At 38.5% G+C, this 15,882-nt stretch overlaps 2 protein-coding genes across 6 annotated transcripts in view; both read right to left on the reverse strand.

Moving 5' to 3' along the window:
* Positions 1–1,477, reverse strand: part of NEK5 (NIMA related kinase 5) — a 23,776-nt gene extending 22,299 nt beyond the window's left edge. For 2 of the 3 annotated variants that reach the window (XM_035323661.1, XM_035323641.1), the window contains exons 1-2: positions 1,344–1,477; positions 410–551 (exon numbers count right to left, since the gene is read on the reverse strand). In XM_035323661.1, the coding sequence (XP_035179552.1) occupies positions 410–526 (117 nt within the window). In that variant the 5' untranslated portion in view covers positions 527–551; positions 1,344–1,477. Of the gene's footprint in view, positions 1–409; positions 552–1,338 lie in introns of all 3 variants that reach the window. The other variant, XM_035323650.1, reaches the window with a different exon arrangement.
* Positions 1,478–2,281: 804 nt separating this feature from the next.
* Positions 2,282–15,247, reverse strand: NEK3 (NIMA related kinase 3). Of its 3 annotated transcripts, none has more exons than XM_035323696.1 (16): positions 15,052–15,247; positions 14,340–14,568; positions 13,538–13,631; positions 13,211–13,308; positions 11,652–11,735; positions 10,905–10,972; positions 10,689–10,775; positions 9,793–9,847; positions 7,937–8,137; positions 7,560–7,629; positions 6,819–6,862; positions 5,803–5,905; positions 5,254–5,400; positions 4,019–4,153; positions 3,271–3,397; positions 2,282–2,466 (listed from the first exon to the last, which is right to left on the reverse strand). In XM_035323696.1, the coding sequence occupies exons 2-16, from the start codon at positions 14,454–14,456 to the stop codon at positions 2,400–2,402; spliced, it is 1,497 nt and encodes a 498-aa protein (XP_035179587.1). In that variant the 5' UTR covers positions 14,457–14,568; positions 15,052–15,247; the 3' UTR covers positions 2,282–2,399. The 3 variants fall into 3 exon arrangements, with proteins under 3 accessions (XP_035179587.1, XP_035179592.1, XP_035179578.1); XM_035323701.1 differs by having other exon boundaries at positions 5,254–5,397; positions 14,976–15,247; XM_035323687.1 differs by having other exon boundaries at positions 14,976–15,247.
* Positions 15,248–15,882: the final 635 nt, after the last annotated feature.

Here is a 15,882-nt window from a genome sequence, read left to right on the forward strand (position 1 = left end):
GAGGAAGGAAGGAAGGAAGGAAGGAAGGAAGGAAGGAAGGAAGGAAGGAAGGAAGGAAGGAAGGAAGGAAGGAAGTTTAGAGAAAATCATGGCTCATTATTTCAGTAGCAACAGTTTTGTTGTAGTTGAATCATCTACTATAAAGCTTAAATCAGGTAGTGCCATGTATGGTAGGTAAAGCTTTGAAAACAAAAAAAAAAACAAAACAAAAAAAGCTGTTAATATAAAAACACGTATTTAGTTATGTTTTTAAAATCACTGAACAGGCAGTCAAAGAGTACGGTCTTTGGAAATTTTATGTCATCAAGATGTAACTACAAACATGAAACCCAAGGTCAAACATTAGCTAAATGCAGTCATCATAATTTGGTAAATAATTTTTGTTAACATCCAGGTTTTGTTGTTTTACCTTAGCTAAATCAATCTCTTTGATGACACATTGCTCATTATCCACTTTTCCTTTTGCTAAGAATATTTTGCCATAAGATCCTTCTCCAATTTTCTTAAGGATTTCATATTTATCCATGACGTCTTTTGTCTTAAAGCAGTGGCTAAAACAAAAGAGTCCCCGTATTAGTATTGCATGTAGTCAGTGCTGTAACATCTGAGTTTGTCTACCGGAATAGAAACTGCCTTTCATGACTGTATTTTTTCCTCACATTTTTATCACATTTTGTCATATTTTTATTAATAATGCAGATTTATCCTCAAAATGTCATCTCCTGGAACACTGCAAATTATTGTGGATCTGAACTTTCCTTAAGCAGCAAGTTTAGGAGTGTCTTGTAAAGGAAAGCATGAAACATAGCAAATCCAAAAATTACAAAATGAGAAGGCAGCAAAAGTATTATGGTATGGTATTCTTGGAGGTCTTTTCCAACCTTAGTGATTCTGTGATTCTGGAAAGTTTGACGTTATTTACTGAAGTTAACGATACTGTACATTTGTTCTTTTAATAGAAAGGATAAAATTACAGTGCGTTTCTTGTTGAACTTTCTCTGGTAGAAATGACCAAGTATTCTGGGTCATTACCACTGGGTATTTGCAACCTATCCGCAAGCAAGCTTAGAGGCCTAATACACACGCACAGTCTAAAACTGTTCTTATTAGTTGGACTAAGTTTTAGCCATGAAGATTTGATAGGACACTGCACGTTTCCTGTCAGGAAGGAAAGCCAGGCTCGGTAGCCGACCACCTCGGCCTGCGTGGAGCCATCTCCGCGGGCCGGGGCCCTTCCCGCCCTGCTGTGGTACCGTCGCCATGGCGACGGCGCGCACCGGGCGGGCGGCCCTGGCCGGGGCCTCCCTCAGGCGAGGTCCGGGCGGGGGGACTCGGTACCTACGTGCGGCCGCCGCCTCCGGAGCACCCACGGCCAGCCGGAGGAGGAGGAGGAGGAGGAGGAGGAGGAAGAGGAGGAAGATGAGCAGCCTTCCCCGTCTGCCCTGCCCTCGGCGGGGTGTGGCGTCTGTGGCACTGCCCTCGCACCCCTCCGGGAAGAGGAGGCTGGATTGCTTCAGGCAGCCGGCGCCTTCTGCCCGCTGCGAGGGGCTTTGGGTGTGGGCAACAGGGAAGTGGGAAACAGCCCCGTTCCACGCCGTGATATTTTCTAAAGCTTTTCATATTTATTTTTCTCCAGTATTTGTTTGCGTTAACACAGTCCAGAAGCACCTCACAGGGAGAACTGTACTGGGGTCACGTCTACACTTCCCTGTCAGGCTTCTCACCGCTAATGACTATTTAGTACCCAACAGCCAGCCCAAATAGCACCATTAAACTTAAATTGCACAAATGCTTCCTGCAGAAATGTATCTCCTTATCAAAATGGGGAAAATTGTCCTTTTTAATGAACAAAGTAGGTTTCTTCCACACATGCAAATGGCGTATATAAAAATCTTGTCACGGAAGGCAAAAGTTCACCCTCAGGTATTTTCAGAGGATTAATAGCTGCAGGAACTACGCCTCAAATAATTAGCATAGTTAAATGTTTTCCATAAAACGCCCTTCAGACAAAATCAGTTATTCCTACTATGCAGTATTTCAAGACATAAGAAGAAAAACTTGATGCACAACTGTCACATCACTTCTTTGAAATAAGACAAGGAGGGCAATTTAAACAATGCTGTTAGCACTAATGTTTTTGGCTGAACATTTCTACAAAGCTATTACCAACTCTAAATATATTTAATATCTACTTTTTTGTTATTTGCAAGTGTTCTGGCTGGAAAGGTTATTTATTATGCATCTCTCCCCTTAGTTTGCCATATAGAAAGCTTGCATACAGTTTTTGACTAAGAACATTTTATTAATAACTGCAACTATTATCAACAGATACAATTTGGATTATACATATTGGTAAGCCTAACTTTCATTACTGTAGAAAAAATTCCAAATGTAGGTTTTCAGTCACTGTGTTTCAATACCATTTCCAGTTCCGACACCCAATCTGGGTCGTCTTCCTCAAAGTCCCTAAAAATAGATTTCAAAATGTTATTTTGCAAAATAATCCAACTTCATAAATATATGTATATATATAAGTTACAGTATAACTAGGAGAAATACTGTTGAAAATCTCAGGGCAAGAGACTTATGTTGAACTGCAGGAATAGGTACTTAAGCAGTTCATATCCTAGTGCCACCAAAATAAACAATGACATAGCCTAAGAATTTGAGATCCTAATACCCACCCCCCAAAGATAAACACACACATGTAAAATACAGCATTTCTGTTCAGAACATGTTCACATAGTCTGTTTTTTCAAAAACAGGAAAAATTGGTCATGAACAGAAAAAGAACATAGAAGTTGAAAAGTTTGTAAAAATATGTCTTCAATAAGTAGGTTTGAAAGTGATTTCATTGCACTATGCATGAAAGAGTAGAAAGATTAATAGACAAATACAGCAAACATACCACTAGTGAGTGGTTTTGCTGTTGCTTATCTGATTTCAACGTCAGAGTAGAAAGATGTTTCATGCAAGAAGGGTTTGCACATTACTGTGGATATAACTTCATCTCATACTTTCATTTTTGCAGTCACCAGCAAAAATAATCTGCTAATAACAAGCAACCTGTTTAATCTCAACATCATCAATACCTACAAATGTAGCAAAGAAAGTATTTAAGATATTAAAATATAGTAACATTTTATATCATTATGTAAGAGAGAGATGAATTGAAAAAAATACTGCTGTTATCTAAGGGGATTTTCTTTTTGAAAAGTCACTTTAAGGAACTAAAGAAAGCAAAAATACAAGGATGTTATTTGGACATACGTGTCATCTTCATCAGATCTAGCCTCAAGTCTTTCAGAATCTATTATGATAGCTTCATGTTCCCCATCTACTTCATCAGATGCTTCAGTTTCATCAGAAAGTGGACCTCTTAATGTATTTCCAGAAGCTTTGAAATGATAAAAATGAGCGTCACCAAAATCCTTAATTTTAGAAAAATAAAATTAGACTTATAAATACATATCTTTCAAATTTGTCTCCAGTTCTTTGCAAATTCCAGTACAACCTAACTGGGGAGATAACTAGTAACATAACTGGAGACCAAGTATTCATGACTGCATCTATGCCTATCTACAGACTACAGTTACTTTTTGCCATGCCATTTTACCATCCTGTCTTCAAAATCGGGCAGAACTGACTCACTGATGGTGGATTACCTAATGGGGTTATAGCCCCATTACTGCACCTCCCTAACACATACACTATGCAGGATGGAGACTGTATGACTCTGCTGTCTCTGCTATAAGTCACAAACTCATTCAGTCTTCAAGCTTAAGTAAAAGTCCTTCATAAAGAGTTGTACAAAGACTGGAGATGTACAATCACTCTTGGAATTCTTGGTTTGGATTTTCCTTTTTTTTTTTCAAGTCCAGTTTTCATTCCATAAACAAACAAACAAAAGACAGTCTATTGTGACACGAACACACCATCTCCATACATAGGACCTAAGTATCTTTAAAAAAAAAGTCTTTATTGATAAATGTATTTGCAAAAATGTTTGGGGGTTTACCTGTTTTATAAATTGTGTATGTTTTAAATGCTAAGCTGACTTCTGTGTTACTGAGAAAGTTCATCAGGGTCTGAGGTGTTTCCTTGTTCCACTGCTTACGTGGCTTATTTTCACTGTAGTTTATAACAGAGCCATCTAGGTATAAAATCGTTAATAAATACTTCACAGATGAAAATGCATTAGCGGCACAAATTGCAAAGAACACAATTAAGAAAAAAAAAAAAAAAGGGAGAAAAGTTGCAGTCTGTAGCACCACTGGCCTCTCCTAACATACTTCAGTTGACAACATCAAGAGGAAAGAAAATTACAGAATGTAACATTGCAACTTTCTGTTAGGAAGGAGCCAGCAGAAACCAAGACATCATGTGAGGAGCCAGAGTCTCTGCAAGCTTATTTGGTTTCTCTATAAACCTCAAAAAGAGGAGTATGTGGCCATTCTGGTGGCCTTTTAATAGCAGAACACTTAAGTACATACATTTTTCTATCTTCTTTCACTGCCCTGGATATTATCATCATGTAACATTTGCATCTCAAATTTCATCTGATGACTCAAATCTGTATTACTTATTTCAATAGCATGTATGTATACACATTTACTTAGAATACATCTCCAAAATCAAATGAAATAATTGTAACAATCTAATATGGTAGGGGTCAGTTTAAAACTGAGACATTTGTCAGAGGAAATCTCATATTAAACGTTCTTGTTAAAAACTGTTAATATAGAAGAAGGAAGAATCTCTGCCTCACATCTGAGGTACATCATCAGAAGTTCTTGTCACTGGCATTATCTGTATATTAAATGACTACAGAAGTAGAGGTAGAGATGTTATATGCTCTCAACAGAATGCCGTACTTGAAAGACTGGAGGCTGTATTCTGTATCAAATTAATTTTGCACAATAACCTCAGCATTACCCCCACAAATGGCATGTTAAGAGGAGGGTTGGTAGCCTAATTTTTTAGCAATTATTAGTTTTAGGGTTGCTAATGTTATCTGTGGCTTTTATTACTCTTTGCAACCCTCCTGTCACCCAAGACCACTAAGAAATTGTTAGTCTCAAATGTATCTTTTCATCACAGCGGATTTCTGGAGTGTTGGTTAATAGAATATTTTAAAATTATTTTTACATCATTTTAAATATTACCTGTAAAGCTTTGGCTTTTAAGATCTGTGAAGAAGCACTGATATTACTTAAATAAAAATGCATAAAAACACATTTAATCAAATCTTACTTTTAACCTCTTCAGATGTAAAACTGGCAGAAAGCAAGGAAGCATTTTCCAGGACATCCACTACAGCATTGCATGACCTCTTTTCCCATTTTCTCCTTGGGGGATGTGACAAATCAGTAACTCCTGGGAGGACTTCAGAAGTTTCTGCTGTAATTACAACAACAACAAGATGATAACCAGCATCTAACCTGTTTTTCCATTGTCTGTTCAAACTAGGAGTACAGCACTTCGTATGTGATTCTATGAGTATAAATCAGAACCCCTTTTATTAAGTTCGGGAAAACAGTGCGGAATAACCCCATGCATTTACTCTATACCAAATTTTTTCAAACAATATTTTTTTCAATAGTTAGGCCCAGATTAATATGATTTTTAAATCTCAGATGAGCAGTAGGAGTCAATATATTAATTGCAGAAGTAGCAGGCAGTGGCATGGTTTTATATAGATGCAGGCTTGTATGCTTTACCTGTTTAAATGGCTGGATCCAATGACATTTAAATGTCACTGCATAGAACGACGTTCATAAGCCTTAAAACTGTAAGACTTACCCTCTGCATCAGTTTTCCTTTGCTCCTTTGTGCATCTATTCAAATCCTTACGAATATTTTCACTTTTCGAGTTGCTGTGATTGCTACTTTCATCTTTACTTTGCTTTAAAAGAATAAGAACCACGTTAATCCTTATCTTTGTTGTCCAGAAAAAAAAAAGCAGTAATATTAGCATGGCATTAATTATTTTAGTTTTGCTACAGGAGAGATGGCCTAAGGATCTGAAAACTACACTGCTGACGCCATGAAGGCAATGGCAAGTGCTACTGCACTACATCTGTTATTACACTACATTTCATGCTGTGTCCCTCTCTGGACACACAATCTCAGTTTTTGAAGCTAAGCACAAATGTAGTCATGCTTTTTTTTTAAACATTTGAAAATAGCAGCCTAATTGAGATAAATGAGTCATATTCCAAGAGAAAACAAGATGCAACCAAATACTAAGCTTCTCAGATTGACAAGTCCATTAAAATAAAAAAAATAGCCCTCCTGGCAACATATGCTGAAAAATATACTCAGTTTGGCTGGGACAGGCTGTGCTACAATCTATCCAGAAGTGATTTCTTGGTCACCTGTGACTTACTTCCCTTCACCTGGAATCTCACATAAACACTAAAATCTAGTGAGAATTATGTCCAGACTGGACTGTTTCTACAGCAGCCTGATCAAAATGTGTCCCTGAAGCAAAGAAAACGCATTATTTTTGCAGTATCCCAACATCTAGAGAAACAAGAGAGGTGTGTTGTTGTTTTTTTTTTTTTTGATGGGGGTATAATGAAATCCACTTTGGAGCTCAGCTAAATGTGGAAAACATCAAAACGTTACGAAGGTGTGAAATTGAAACTGCAATTCAACTTTGCAATTTGAGTGCAGATGACAGCTGACATACTAGACTGGTCTATGGTTTGGTTTAGCCTACGAAGTTTTCAAATTGCTTTTTTTTTTTTTTCCTGTAATACAGAACATTTTAAATTGCTAAAATGTAAAGTTTATATTTATATCAGAATACTCACCTTATTTTCTTTCTTATTTGAGCTTCCACCAGCCGCAACACTACCTGACACATTGAGGGACAGATACAAGAGTTAATACATTTAAACATCTGTGGTGAGGTGATGTTTGAGAGGTATGACATCATTACCACTGAACCAGGTGATGAAAATTATGTGAAAGCTTCTTCACACTCACGTCAATGTATCTCATTCTCAACAGGGAGTCCCTCTACTACTCACTTCCTCTGAACCTTTCTGCAGTAAAACAGTACTGCAAATATGAACAGTTTTGGGTGTAATTAAATTTATGCAGAAGAAAAAATCCCAAAGCCTCTACAAAAATTAAATAATAAGAAAAATAATTTGCTTCACCGTATTCTGGGAAAGAAAGCCCTGTCACATTTAAAATACATGCAACAACTAAACGATTTTATTGTTTAAAATTGGAAAGTTTAATTCTAACAGAACTCTAAAATTTAAAATTGTATGGATTCTGCTCTGCACTGTATTTCTGCTGGAGGGAAGCTAATGATGTACAGCACTCAGCTATGCCTAATTAAAGGCCTTCTAATATGAAGCCTCATGTTGGAACGTAACATACACCCTTCGAGCATTTTCCATACAAGTTCAAGAATGTTACATTTTGCAATAATTAAAAATTGATTGCAGCATATAATATTAATGTGTTATAACTGTAATTAAGATCTTACAACTACTAGGCATTCTATCATTCCTGCATCAAGAAAGTGGTTGCTGACTTACCTTGTGGTCTCAGTGCCGAGCCTTCATGTTTCCTGGTTTCCTTTAATGTCTGCTTGAATTCATCTGCCACCTGGAATGTGCATGTAAAGACACTAGTACAGTACCATGTTAATCTTTCTCAAGTTACTGTATATGTTACTTGCTAAAAATGGGCTTACTATACAAAAGAATTGTGACAGCTAACAATGGCTAACGGGTCAATACTCAACTTTTCTTTTTATAACAAACCCTTGCTACAACTTGTTACAGCTTTTAGCATAGGACCTACACAACAGGGCATTTGTTATATATACACCACCAAATTACAAAAGAAACCAATTTAGTATCTAAAATGTAGATGCAATTGTTCAAATCCAGAGACAAAGATCATACTGTACCTCAGGAGGCAAACAGTTTTTGATAAATTTGGTCAAGCAACTTCGTGCAAGAATTGTACTGGCTGATGGACGATCCTTGGGATTTCTCTTAAACATCTGTTTTATTAGATATTGAAGTTCATAGGAGTAGTGGCACGGTAGTGGATTGTAGGATCCTCTGCAGATCTTTAGGATGAGGTGTTTCCAGCTTTTTGCTTGAAACTGCGTTAAAAATAAATGAACTTTAGAGCACAGAGTTTAAGAATAAGGTGAGAAGAAACTGATGTAATTTAAGAGCACCTTTAATATTTATTATGCAAAAATGTGTGGTATGCATCTACGCAGGCTCTCTAAAACCACACTGATTAGATCACAATTTGAGAATTTCAAGCCCGTAATTCAGAGGTGTGGAATAATGACCCTGCGTGAACACATCAGTAACTCCTTCACATTTTTGAATGAAAAAATCTGGTTTTAGTTAAAACTTTATATGCAAACTGCAATCACAGTACTTCTTGCAAGTAATAAGCTGTGTAACTGGTAAGAAGGTCAGGTTTACTACTATGAAGTAGGATTGGTCAAATTTTACTTTTGTAGTAAGAAAAAAAAAAGAAGAGATGAAAATTGGATCATCTACTGTCCTCTACTTTGTATGCTTGAAATCAGAAAAGAAACTGCAAGAGTGAAACTGTAAATCAGTAAAGATGCAGATTTTGATTTAAAAAAATCAACAATACCTTGTAAAGGCACAAACATTCTCTTGCAAATCTGTACGAGATAGTTTAGGCTATTACTTTTCCCAGCTGTTATCAGTCTTCAGTCAGGAATTATGGCTAGCAAGCACAAGTCACTGGACAACTGCACTATCAGCGAGGACAGCTAAAACCACAGATGGCAACTAGCTGAGCTAGAATGGCTGAGAACTTCTATCTCTGTGCAGGAAGAGCGTTCTTATGGTAGACCCCACTGCTCTGCAGCCAAGCATCCATGGTGTGCTGCAGCATTTTACATCACCTCTGACAGGCAAGAACAGACCATCGCATAAAAACAGGTGCACAGCATTTCACTGGCTAAGACACAGGATTTCAAAGTATAGTAGCAACTTGATGAAATGAAACTGCTGCTTACAAAAAAGTTAAGACAAAATGACCCTAAATTAGGATGACTCCTTTTTCTTGCCCAAACAACATATCCTGATAAGGTCTCTCATGTTAGCCATGTGTCTGTATATGGGAGCCAGAGAAAATTACCACATAGGAAGCATGGCATCAATGATGTAAACACAGTGTTGTGGCAGTGACGGACCTACAGAACCATATATCCAGCTTCCCTCTGTCCCACTGCAACAGTGACTTGTTTGATTTGACTGAATAAGCAACAGGTATATCAATCAATCACTGCTGTGAAGCAGAAAACTGCTTATTACTAATTTTATTTTGATATAGTTGCATACAATATATGCTTGTTAAAAAAGATTTTGAGTGTCCTTGCCTCCACCTTCTGGGGCCACCTTGATCCCATAAAACGCAATGCTTCTTCCAACATCTACAGATTATCTTGAACCAGCCTGGTACCCGTTGGACTTAGTAAGCCCCAGATCACCTCGCTGATATTGTAGAAAACCAAGCAAGCAAGCAAGCTAGCAAAAAAAATGTTTTCTAAAAATTTAGAATGATAGTTTCACCAAAGGGCCCGATAGGTCCATGAGCTGCTGAAACACAGAAGGCACGTAACAGAGGAGGGTCGGGAAGGGCAGAGCAGTACAAATATATCAGTCAAATATGTAATTGACTGTGAACCCATCAAAGTACAATTAACTGCTATTTAAATTTTAAGGAATTCCAACAGTGCTGTAATAGCAATACAGCCATACTTACGGGATGTGTAAGAGTGCACAGCTCATACAGAATGCATCCCAGAGACCATATATCGCTGTAGGCATAGAGAAAGATGAAAGAAAATTGGAGCCAAAAATTAAAATTTAATAACAAATAAAATAGCCCAGCAAAAGTGGAATTCACTATGTGTACATAATGGAATTAAGTAAACTAAAATAAATGTAAGTAATCATAAAAGTCAATACAATAATGTGCTTAGCCTCTCCAGTGAAAGAATCTTGCTTATTTTAACCCACCCTAAAGTAAATAAGGATGACTGCCATACAATTGTAGTTGGCTTTTTATTCTCAGAACGTCTCCTAAGCAATTTGCTTTGGTGATATTTATCTCTTTTTGTACTGCAGAGCCTTTGTGCTACATGGCCCTAAACAACAGATGGCAGCCACGGGATCCTAATTCCGAGAGCTGGAACTCCAGCCCCTGCCAGTAAGCATTCTCCTACCGGGAAACAATCGCGTTCTTCCACAGGAAGCAAGTACTGCCACCTGCGAATGAAGGAACTTGATGCTATTCCTGTGAGAGAATCAGATCAATCTTAAGCACTAGGAGGCTCTCTTCTCTCCTGTGAAAATGAGTCATTTTGGAAATGACTCATGTATGTTTGTGTGTTTGTATGCGTGTATTTACTCTCACAAAAGCACAGGGAGGGCTGGACACCTGGTTTTGAACTTCTAAGCCTTAACGTACTGTACTTTCAGTTACCTAAGTAGAGAGGAACTTAGGCCTTTCCACCCCCCAAAAACTGAAATTACCCCTTGCTCAATTCAATAATTTCCCCCAACCAAATACAGATCAGCTACATAGCCAGATTTAAATAACAATAAAAAGACATGTATCAGTCGGGCATTATCTGTGACCACTGAAAACATGAATACCTTTTGTTGTTGTATGGCATGCTCTCCCATATTTCTGGAGGTACATAATAAGGGGTTCCCACATACGTGCAAGCATATGCCCCTGGACTATTGAAATGACAAAGAAAAGTCACATAAAATGCAATGCTCCATTTTATACTACTTATATATAAGGAAAAACAAACAAACAAACAAAAAAACTTTAAAGCACTGAGATCAGTGGAGATATCCACATACTGTGCAAGAAGACGCGCAGATCCGAAATCTCCCAGTTTCACTTTTCCATTTTGAGTGAGAAAGACGTTCTGCATTTCAACAGAAGAGGAGTTTTAGATACTTAGGTATCTCTTTTTCTAGGAAATGTTTCTGCAGTTTGTATACACAGAAAAGAAGCAGATAATAATTTCTGGTATTTTATATTTCCTTTTACTTGCTTCACCTAGTACTTCTAGAAAAAAAAAAGCTAAGAACTACGTTTTGTTAAAGGCACATGGAACAGTTATATAGGCCCAAAGACTCAGCATCAGTTGCCAAGAAAGAATCAGACCTTAGAAATGCCTTAATCTCACTGCTGTACTCAAAACCCTAAGGTCACAGTTTCTTCTGAATTTCTATCTTCCTGCTAGGAAATAGTAAGAAAAAAAAATAAAGGCAAGATATTTACAAACTGCGTGCTTCATACATATTTTTCATGCTTCTGTTATTGTTTTAAATTACCTGCAGCCTGCCACAAGCAATTGGTGCTGTCAGCAGTGTGGATATGAAGGGTATAGATACACTTAGATAATGTTTAAGGCCACAACATTACATCATTCCATAAACCCAGCAATTTCATCTACTTAATATTCTTTAGTTCAAATGAAGAATATAGCATGTAGCAGTAGCAGGAATTTATGGAAGAGCGATTTGAACATTTGCATGCAGAAGTGCTTGTAAATGGCAAAAAAAAAAAAAAAAAAAAAAAAAAAACCTTGCACTCTTCACCTTGGATTTGATATCCCTGTGCAACACACGTTTATCGTGAATGTGTTTCACACCCAGGCACATCTGCACAAACCAGTGAAGGATCTGAAAAGAGTAATGGAGAGTTGTAATGGCTCAATAATGTATGTAATGAGTACTTCACTAATAAGATTAAAAAAAAAAAAAAAGAAGCACATTCACATTCAGAATACCCAGGAGTTAGAAGTAACTCTAGCACAACGTCCTCCAGTTACCATGAAAGACTGAATTCTTTAAGGAAAAGCATTCATTTAACATGGCAAAAGGAATGATTACTGCATCTAAAAAAATCTAATATGTAAAAATAATAAAGCTAAGGAGTTGGTACAGGGCACTAGCTGATGGTCATTATCACAGAATGGTTTGGGTTGGAAGGGACCTTAAAGACCACCCAGTTCCAACCCCCTGCCATAGGCAGGGACACTTCACACCAGACCAGGTTGCCCAAAGCCCCATCCAGCCTGGCCTTGAGCACCTCCAGGGATGGGGCATCCACAGCTTCTCTGGGCAGCCTGTGCCAGGGCCTCACCATCCTCTGAGTGAAGAATTTCTTCCTTTTATCTCATCTAAACCTACCCTCTTTAGTTTGAAACCATTCCCCCTTCTTCTATCACGCCACTCCCTGACAAATAGTCCCTCCCCAGCTTTCCTGTAGGCCCCCTTCAGGCACTGGAAGGCTGCTATAAGGAGCCTTCTCTTCTCCAGGCTGAACCCCAACCCTCTCACCCCAACCCTCTCAGCCCGTCTTCAAAGGAGAGGCTCTCCTTCCCTTTGATCAACCTTGTGGCCCTCCTCTGAACTTGTTCTAATATGTGTAACTATAATCATGCCAATTACAATTTCATAGCAAATAAGCAGATTAAAAGGCTTGCACTGAGATACGGTATTGCTTCTAAAATGAAATGTATTGTATTTAAATGTACAAAATAAAGTTCCTAGAGATACTTGGACAATTTAAGTATTACATTAGGTGAGGATTCTGCTCTTTTCATTTGAACTGAGACGATGCTTCTAAACGACAGGAAGTCGTTTTCAATCACTACGGGGTAACTTTGAACCTTCTCTGAAGTAACTTTATAGCTTCTCTGATAAAAGGAATTATTGCATGCTGAATGCTTCAAATGTTTAACTGCTACATATTTTATTTAGTCTCCTGGTTAGGTTCATTTATCTCATCAGAGGGCCTTATTTGCTTCCAATTTGCAGTACCTCTTAATGGGCTCTAAATTCTGACCGAACTGTGTGTTAAATTTTTACTTGATTGCATAAATGTATGCATTCAAACCTGTCTGTACTTTTAACAGTCTGTGCATTTCTCAGATACAGACAGCAATTTTTTTTCTTACTACTTTTACAGTCCAGTACTTATCTTTTTTCTGCTGGAAATTATCAAAGTAGTAATGTTTCTCTTCTATCTATAAGTATCTCATTTCAATTAGGGTGTTTGTATATCTATGGCTTGTTTGATATGATGTAGTATGCTTCAGTTTACATGAAGAAGGATTCCTAGGTCCTTGTTTCAAAACTACGTCTTTTCTTACCATGTCTTCAGGGAACAACTTTCCTCTTTGGTGCTTAATCTTTTGCATCAGATCTCCATCATCACAATATTCCATCACTATATACAGATGTCCATCAGCTAAATTTTAGGTAATTTAAGAGTAATTAGTAATTTAATGAGCAGGATAATTATATCATTGTTACTATAAAGCTCCAACTACATGCCATATATTATGTATTATAATAAATATGTATTATAACCATGTGCTTTGTTTACAACATTTATGGTAAACAAAAAAAAGTAACATTGATCCCCGAGGAGTACACAACTTTAAACAAATACAGATCTTTTAAATTTTTATATTTACCTTCAAATGATTCCTTGTAGGCAACAATATTTGGGTGCTTCATTTTAGCCAAAAGAATAGCTTCCTTCCTAGAGTTCTCTACATCAGCTGAAGACTGAAAATGTAAGTACATTCATATAAAGGTTACTCTTGTAGATTTTCATATATACACATGATGGACCTCATTTCTTTTAATTGTTCTTCAATTTACTTTTTTTCAGTTATTTTAAAAAGTCCTTTAGAAACTTGAAAACTCCATCATTTTTAATATAAGGGCTATTATTAACTAAAGACTTCTTTCTGGGTGTCTTCCTAGTTCAGTTAATAATTTACTATTTTAACAGCGTAGAACTATGTAGCAACAGAACAGCACACACTGACTTTGCAACAGCTGACAGCCGTACTGTGTGAACTCAGTATAAAACCAAGTGCTCAGGTATTAATTTAGTTTCAGCCTCAGTAAAGCCAGTGCCTCCCATTTTGTGATTTTTATTTTTTTTTGGTTACCTAAATGCAGAGAGGGTAACCTGAGTAACTGCTTTTCAACAGTAACATAAGGCTGATTTCTTCGTTAGGTATTACAGATGAAATATAGATGCTAGTGAAGTTGATGGGATTCCAGTCAAACACATCACGGGAACAAGCATTTAATCCTATCACCACAAACTTTCTGAAGCAGAACAGATTTTGCTGTTATTATGCATATCAAGTCAGATGCCTAATAAACAGAACTCTCAGCAAAGGTGTTCACAGTTTAAAGTTGTATTGAGAATTATGTTTGTTTTTAAAGCAGATGGGGAGGCGATGAGTGTGTAACACTTACCATAGGAAGTCTTATTTCCTTCATTGCATACTTCTGGTCAGTAATTTTGTGATGAACTAGGAGAGCTCTCCCAAAGGATCCCTCTCCTAATACCTTCAGTACTTTGTATCCTTCCATTTTTTATAAACTTAGGTCCAACGCTTCTTTTCAAACATTCCCTTTCACAGGATTATCTTCCAACTTTGTCACAAACTTGATTCATTTTTTTCATATTTGTTGCTAATACAATCTGCACGAGAAAAAGAATAAGGAGAGATGATAAATGTGGTATATTGGTACCTACAACTGTTCAGCATTATCCTAACACAGTTCTCATCACCGTTACCACGACCGATAAACACTTCAGGAAATTCAATTCAAAGCAAATCTTTTTGTTGCCTATGCTTCCACAGATAATGCCACACAACACATAGAGGCACAATAATGTACACGATGAACTTCAAGCTTTCAGAGACAATTCTTACCCAAACCAGCAGGAAACTGGATTGTGTACTGCTGGAAAAGGCTGATGGTGCACACAGGGAAGGACCCTTACAACTAGCAGATGCACAGAGCGTGTGGTTTCTTTAAAATGTAGGTATTTTTAGCTTTCTATCGATGTTTCAAATATTGCTTTGCATACATAGCAGGACTCACAGCTTAAACGCCTTGATGAATTGTTTTCAAGAGGAGCATCTCAGGGCACACTCGGGGTTCCCGGCGGTTTCAGTACCTGCAGTCACGGCTTCCTTGCTCGGGTGAGGGGGAGCCGGAGCCCCCAGGGGACCCGGGAGAGCCCCGAGGGGACCAGGCAGGACAGAGGCCGGTCCCCGCGCCTGCAGGGCTGGGGCCAGGGCCGGGCGGGCCGTGAGGGGGACGAGCGGCGAAATGGCCGCTGATAGCCTCTGGGAGAGGCCCCGGCCCCGATCCCAGCCTCTGAGGCGGAGCCGCCTCGGCAAGGCGGGGCCCGGCCGCGGCGTGTGGGGTGTTGGGGGCTGAGGCGTGGGGTGTTGGGGACTGCGCTGTGGGGTGGCCCCGGGAAGCTCCTCGGATCGAGGGAGTGGGGCCGAGACCCGGCGTTGGTTGACATGAAGCTGCCCCAAATAGCACAGCCCCCCCCCGTTGGTGCCTTCAGAGTTTCTTCGGAGTCTGTTGCATAAAAGCCAAGAGAAAAGAGTAACAATGGAGGGAATAAATAAGTAAATTATCCAATAAATAAACGTAGAGTTTGGGAAGGTACTAATGAAAGTGGAGCTAAAGTCATAGAAGTTTCTGGTACTCTGTCCGCTGGAGTTTGATTTGGTTTCCAGCACTGGGTAAAACATTACATCTATAGAGTGCCCCAGAACTGTTAAAAATAAATACGTCACCCCAAGCCTCACCTGGTGCAGTCAGTGCATTAAATAGACCAGAACTGATGTGACACAGAGGTGACACAGCAACTGGTCCTGTGAGAGGCAGCAATGTTGAATGCTCCAGAGCCAAGAACCAGCAGCACCAGCTTATGCCACGTCCTTACACCAGTGTCCACCTCAACGTTACACCCTGTAGTCATGAAGTTCCC

The sequence above is a fragment of the Oxyura jamaicensis genome, chromosome 1 (genome assembly GCF_011077185.1).
Source record: "Oxyura jamaicensis isolate SHBP4307 breed ruddy duck chromosome 1, BPBGC_Ojam_1.0, whole genome shotgun sequence".
NCBI lineage: Eukaryota > Metazoa > Chordata > Aves > Anseriformes > Anatidae > Oxyura > Oxyura jamaicensis.

Coding starts and splice junctions, on each gene's coding strand:
- NEK3 (XM_035323696.1), bottom strand. CDS start 14,456: ATGGAAGGATACAAAGTACTGAAGGTATTAGGAGAGGGATCCTTTGGG. Junction 9,848..10,688: donor ATGCCATACAACAACAAAAG/GTATTCATGTTT, acceptor CTATGCCTACAG/CGATATATGGTCTCTGGGAT. Junction 5,906..6,818: donor CAAATAAGAAAGAAAATAAG/GTGAGTATTCTG, acceptor ATTCTTTTAAAG/CAAAGTAAAGATGAAAGTAG.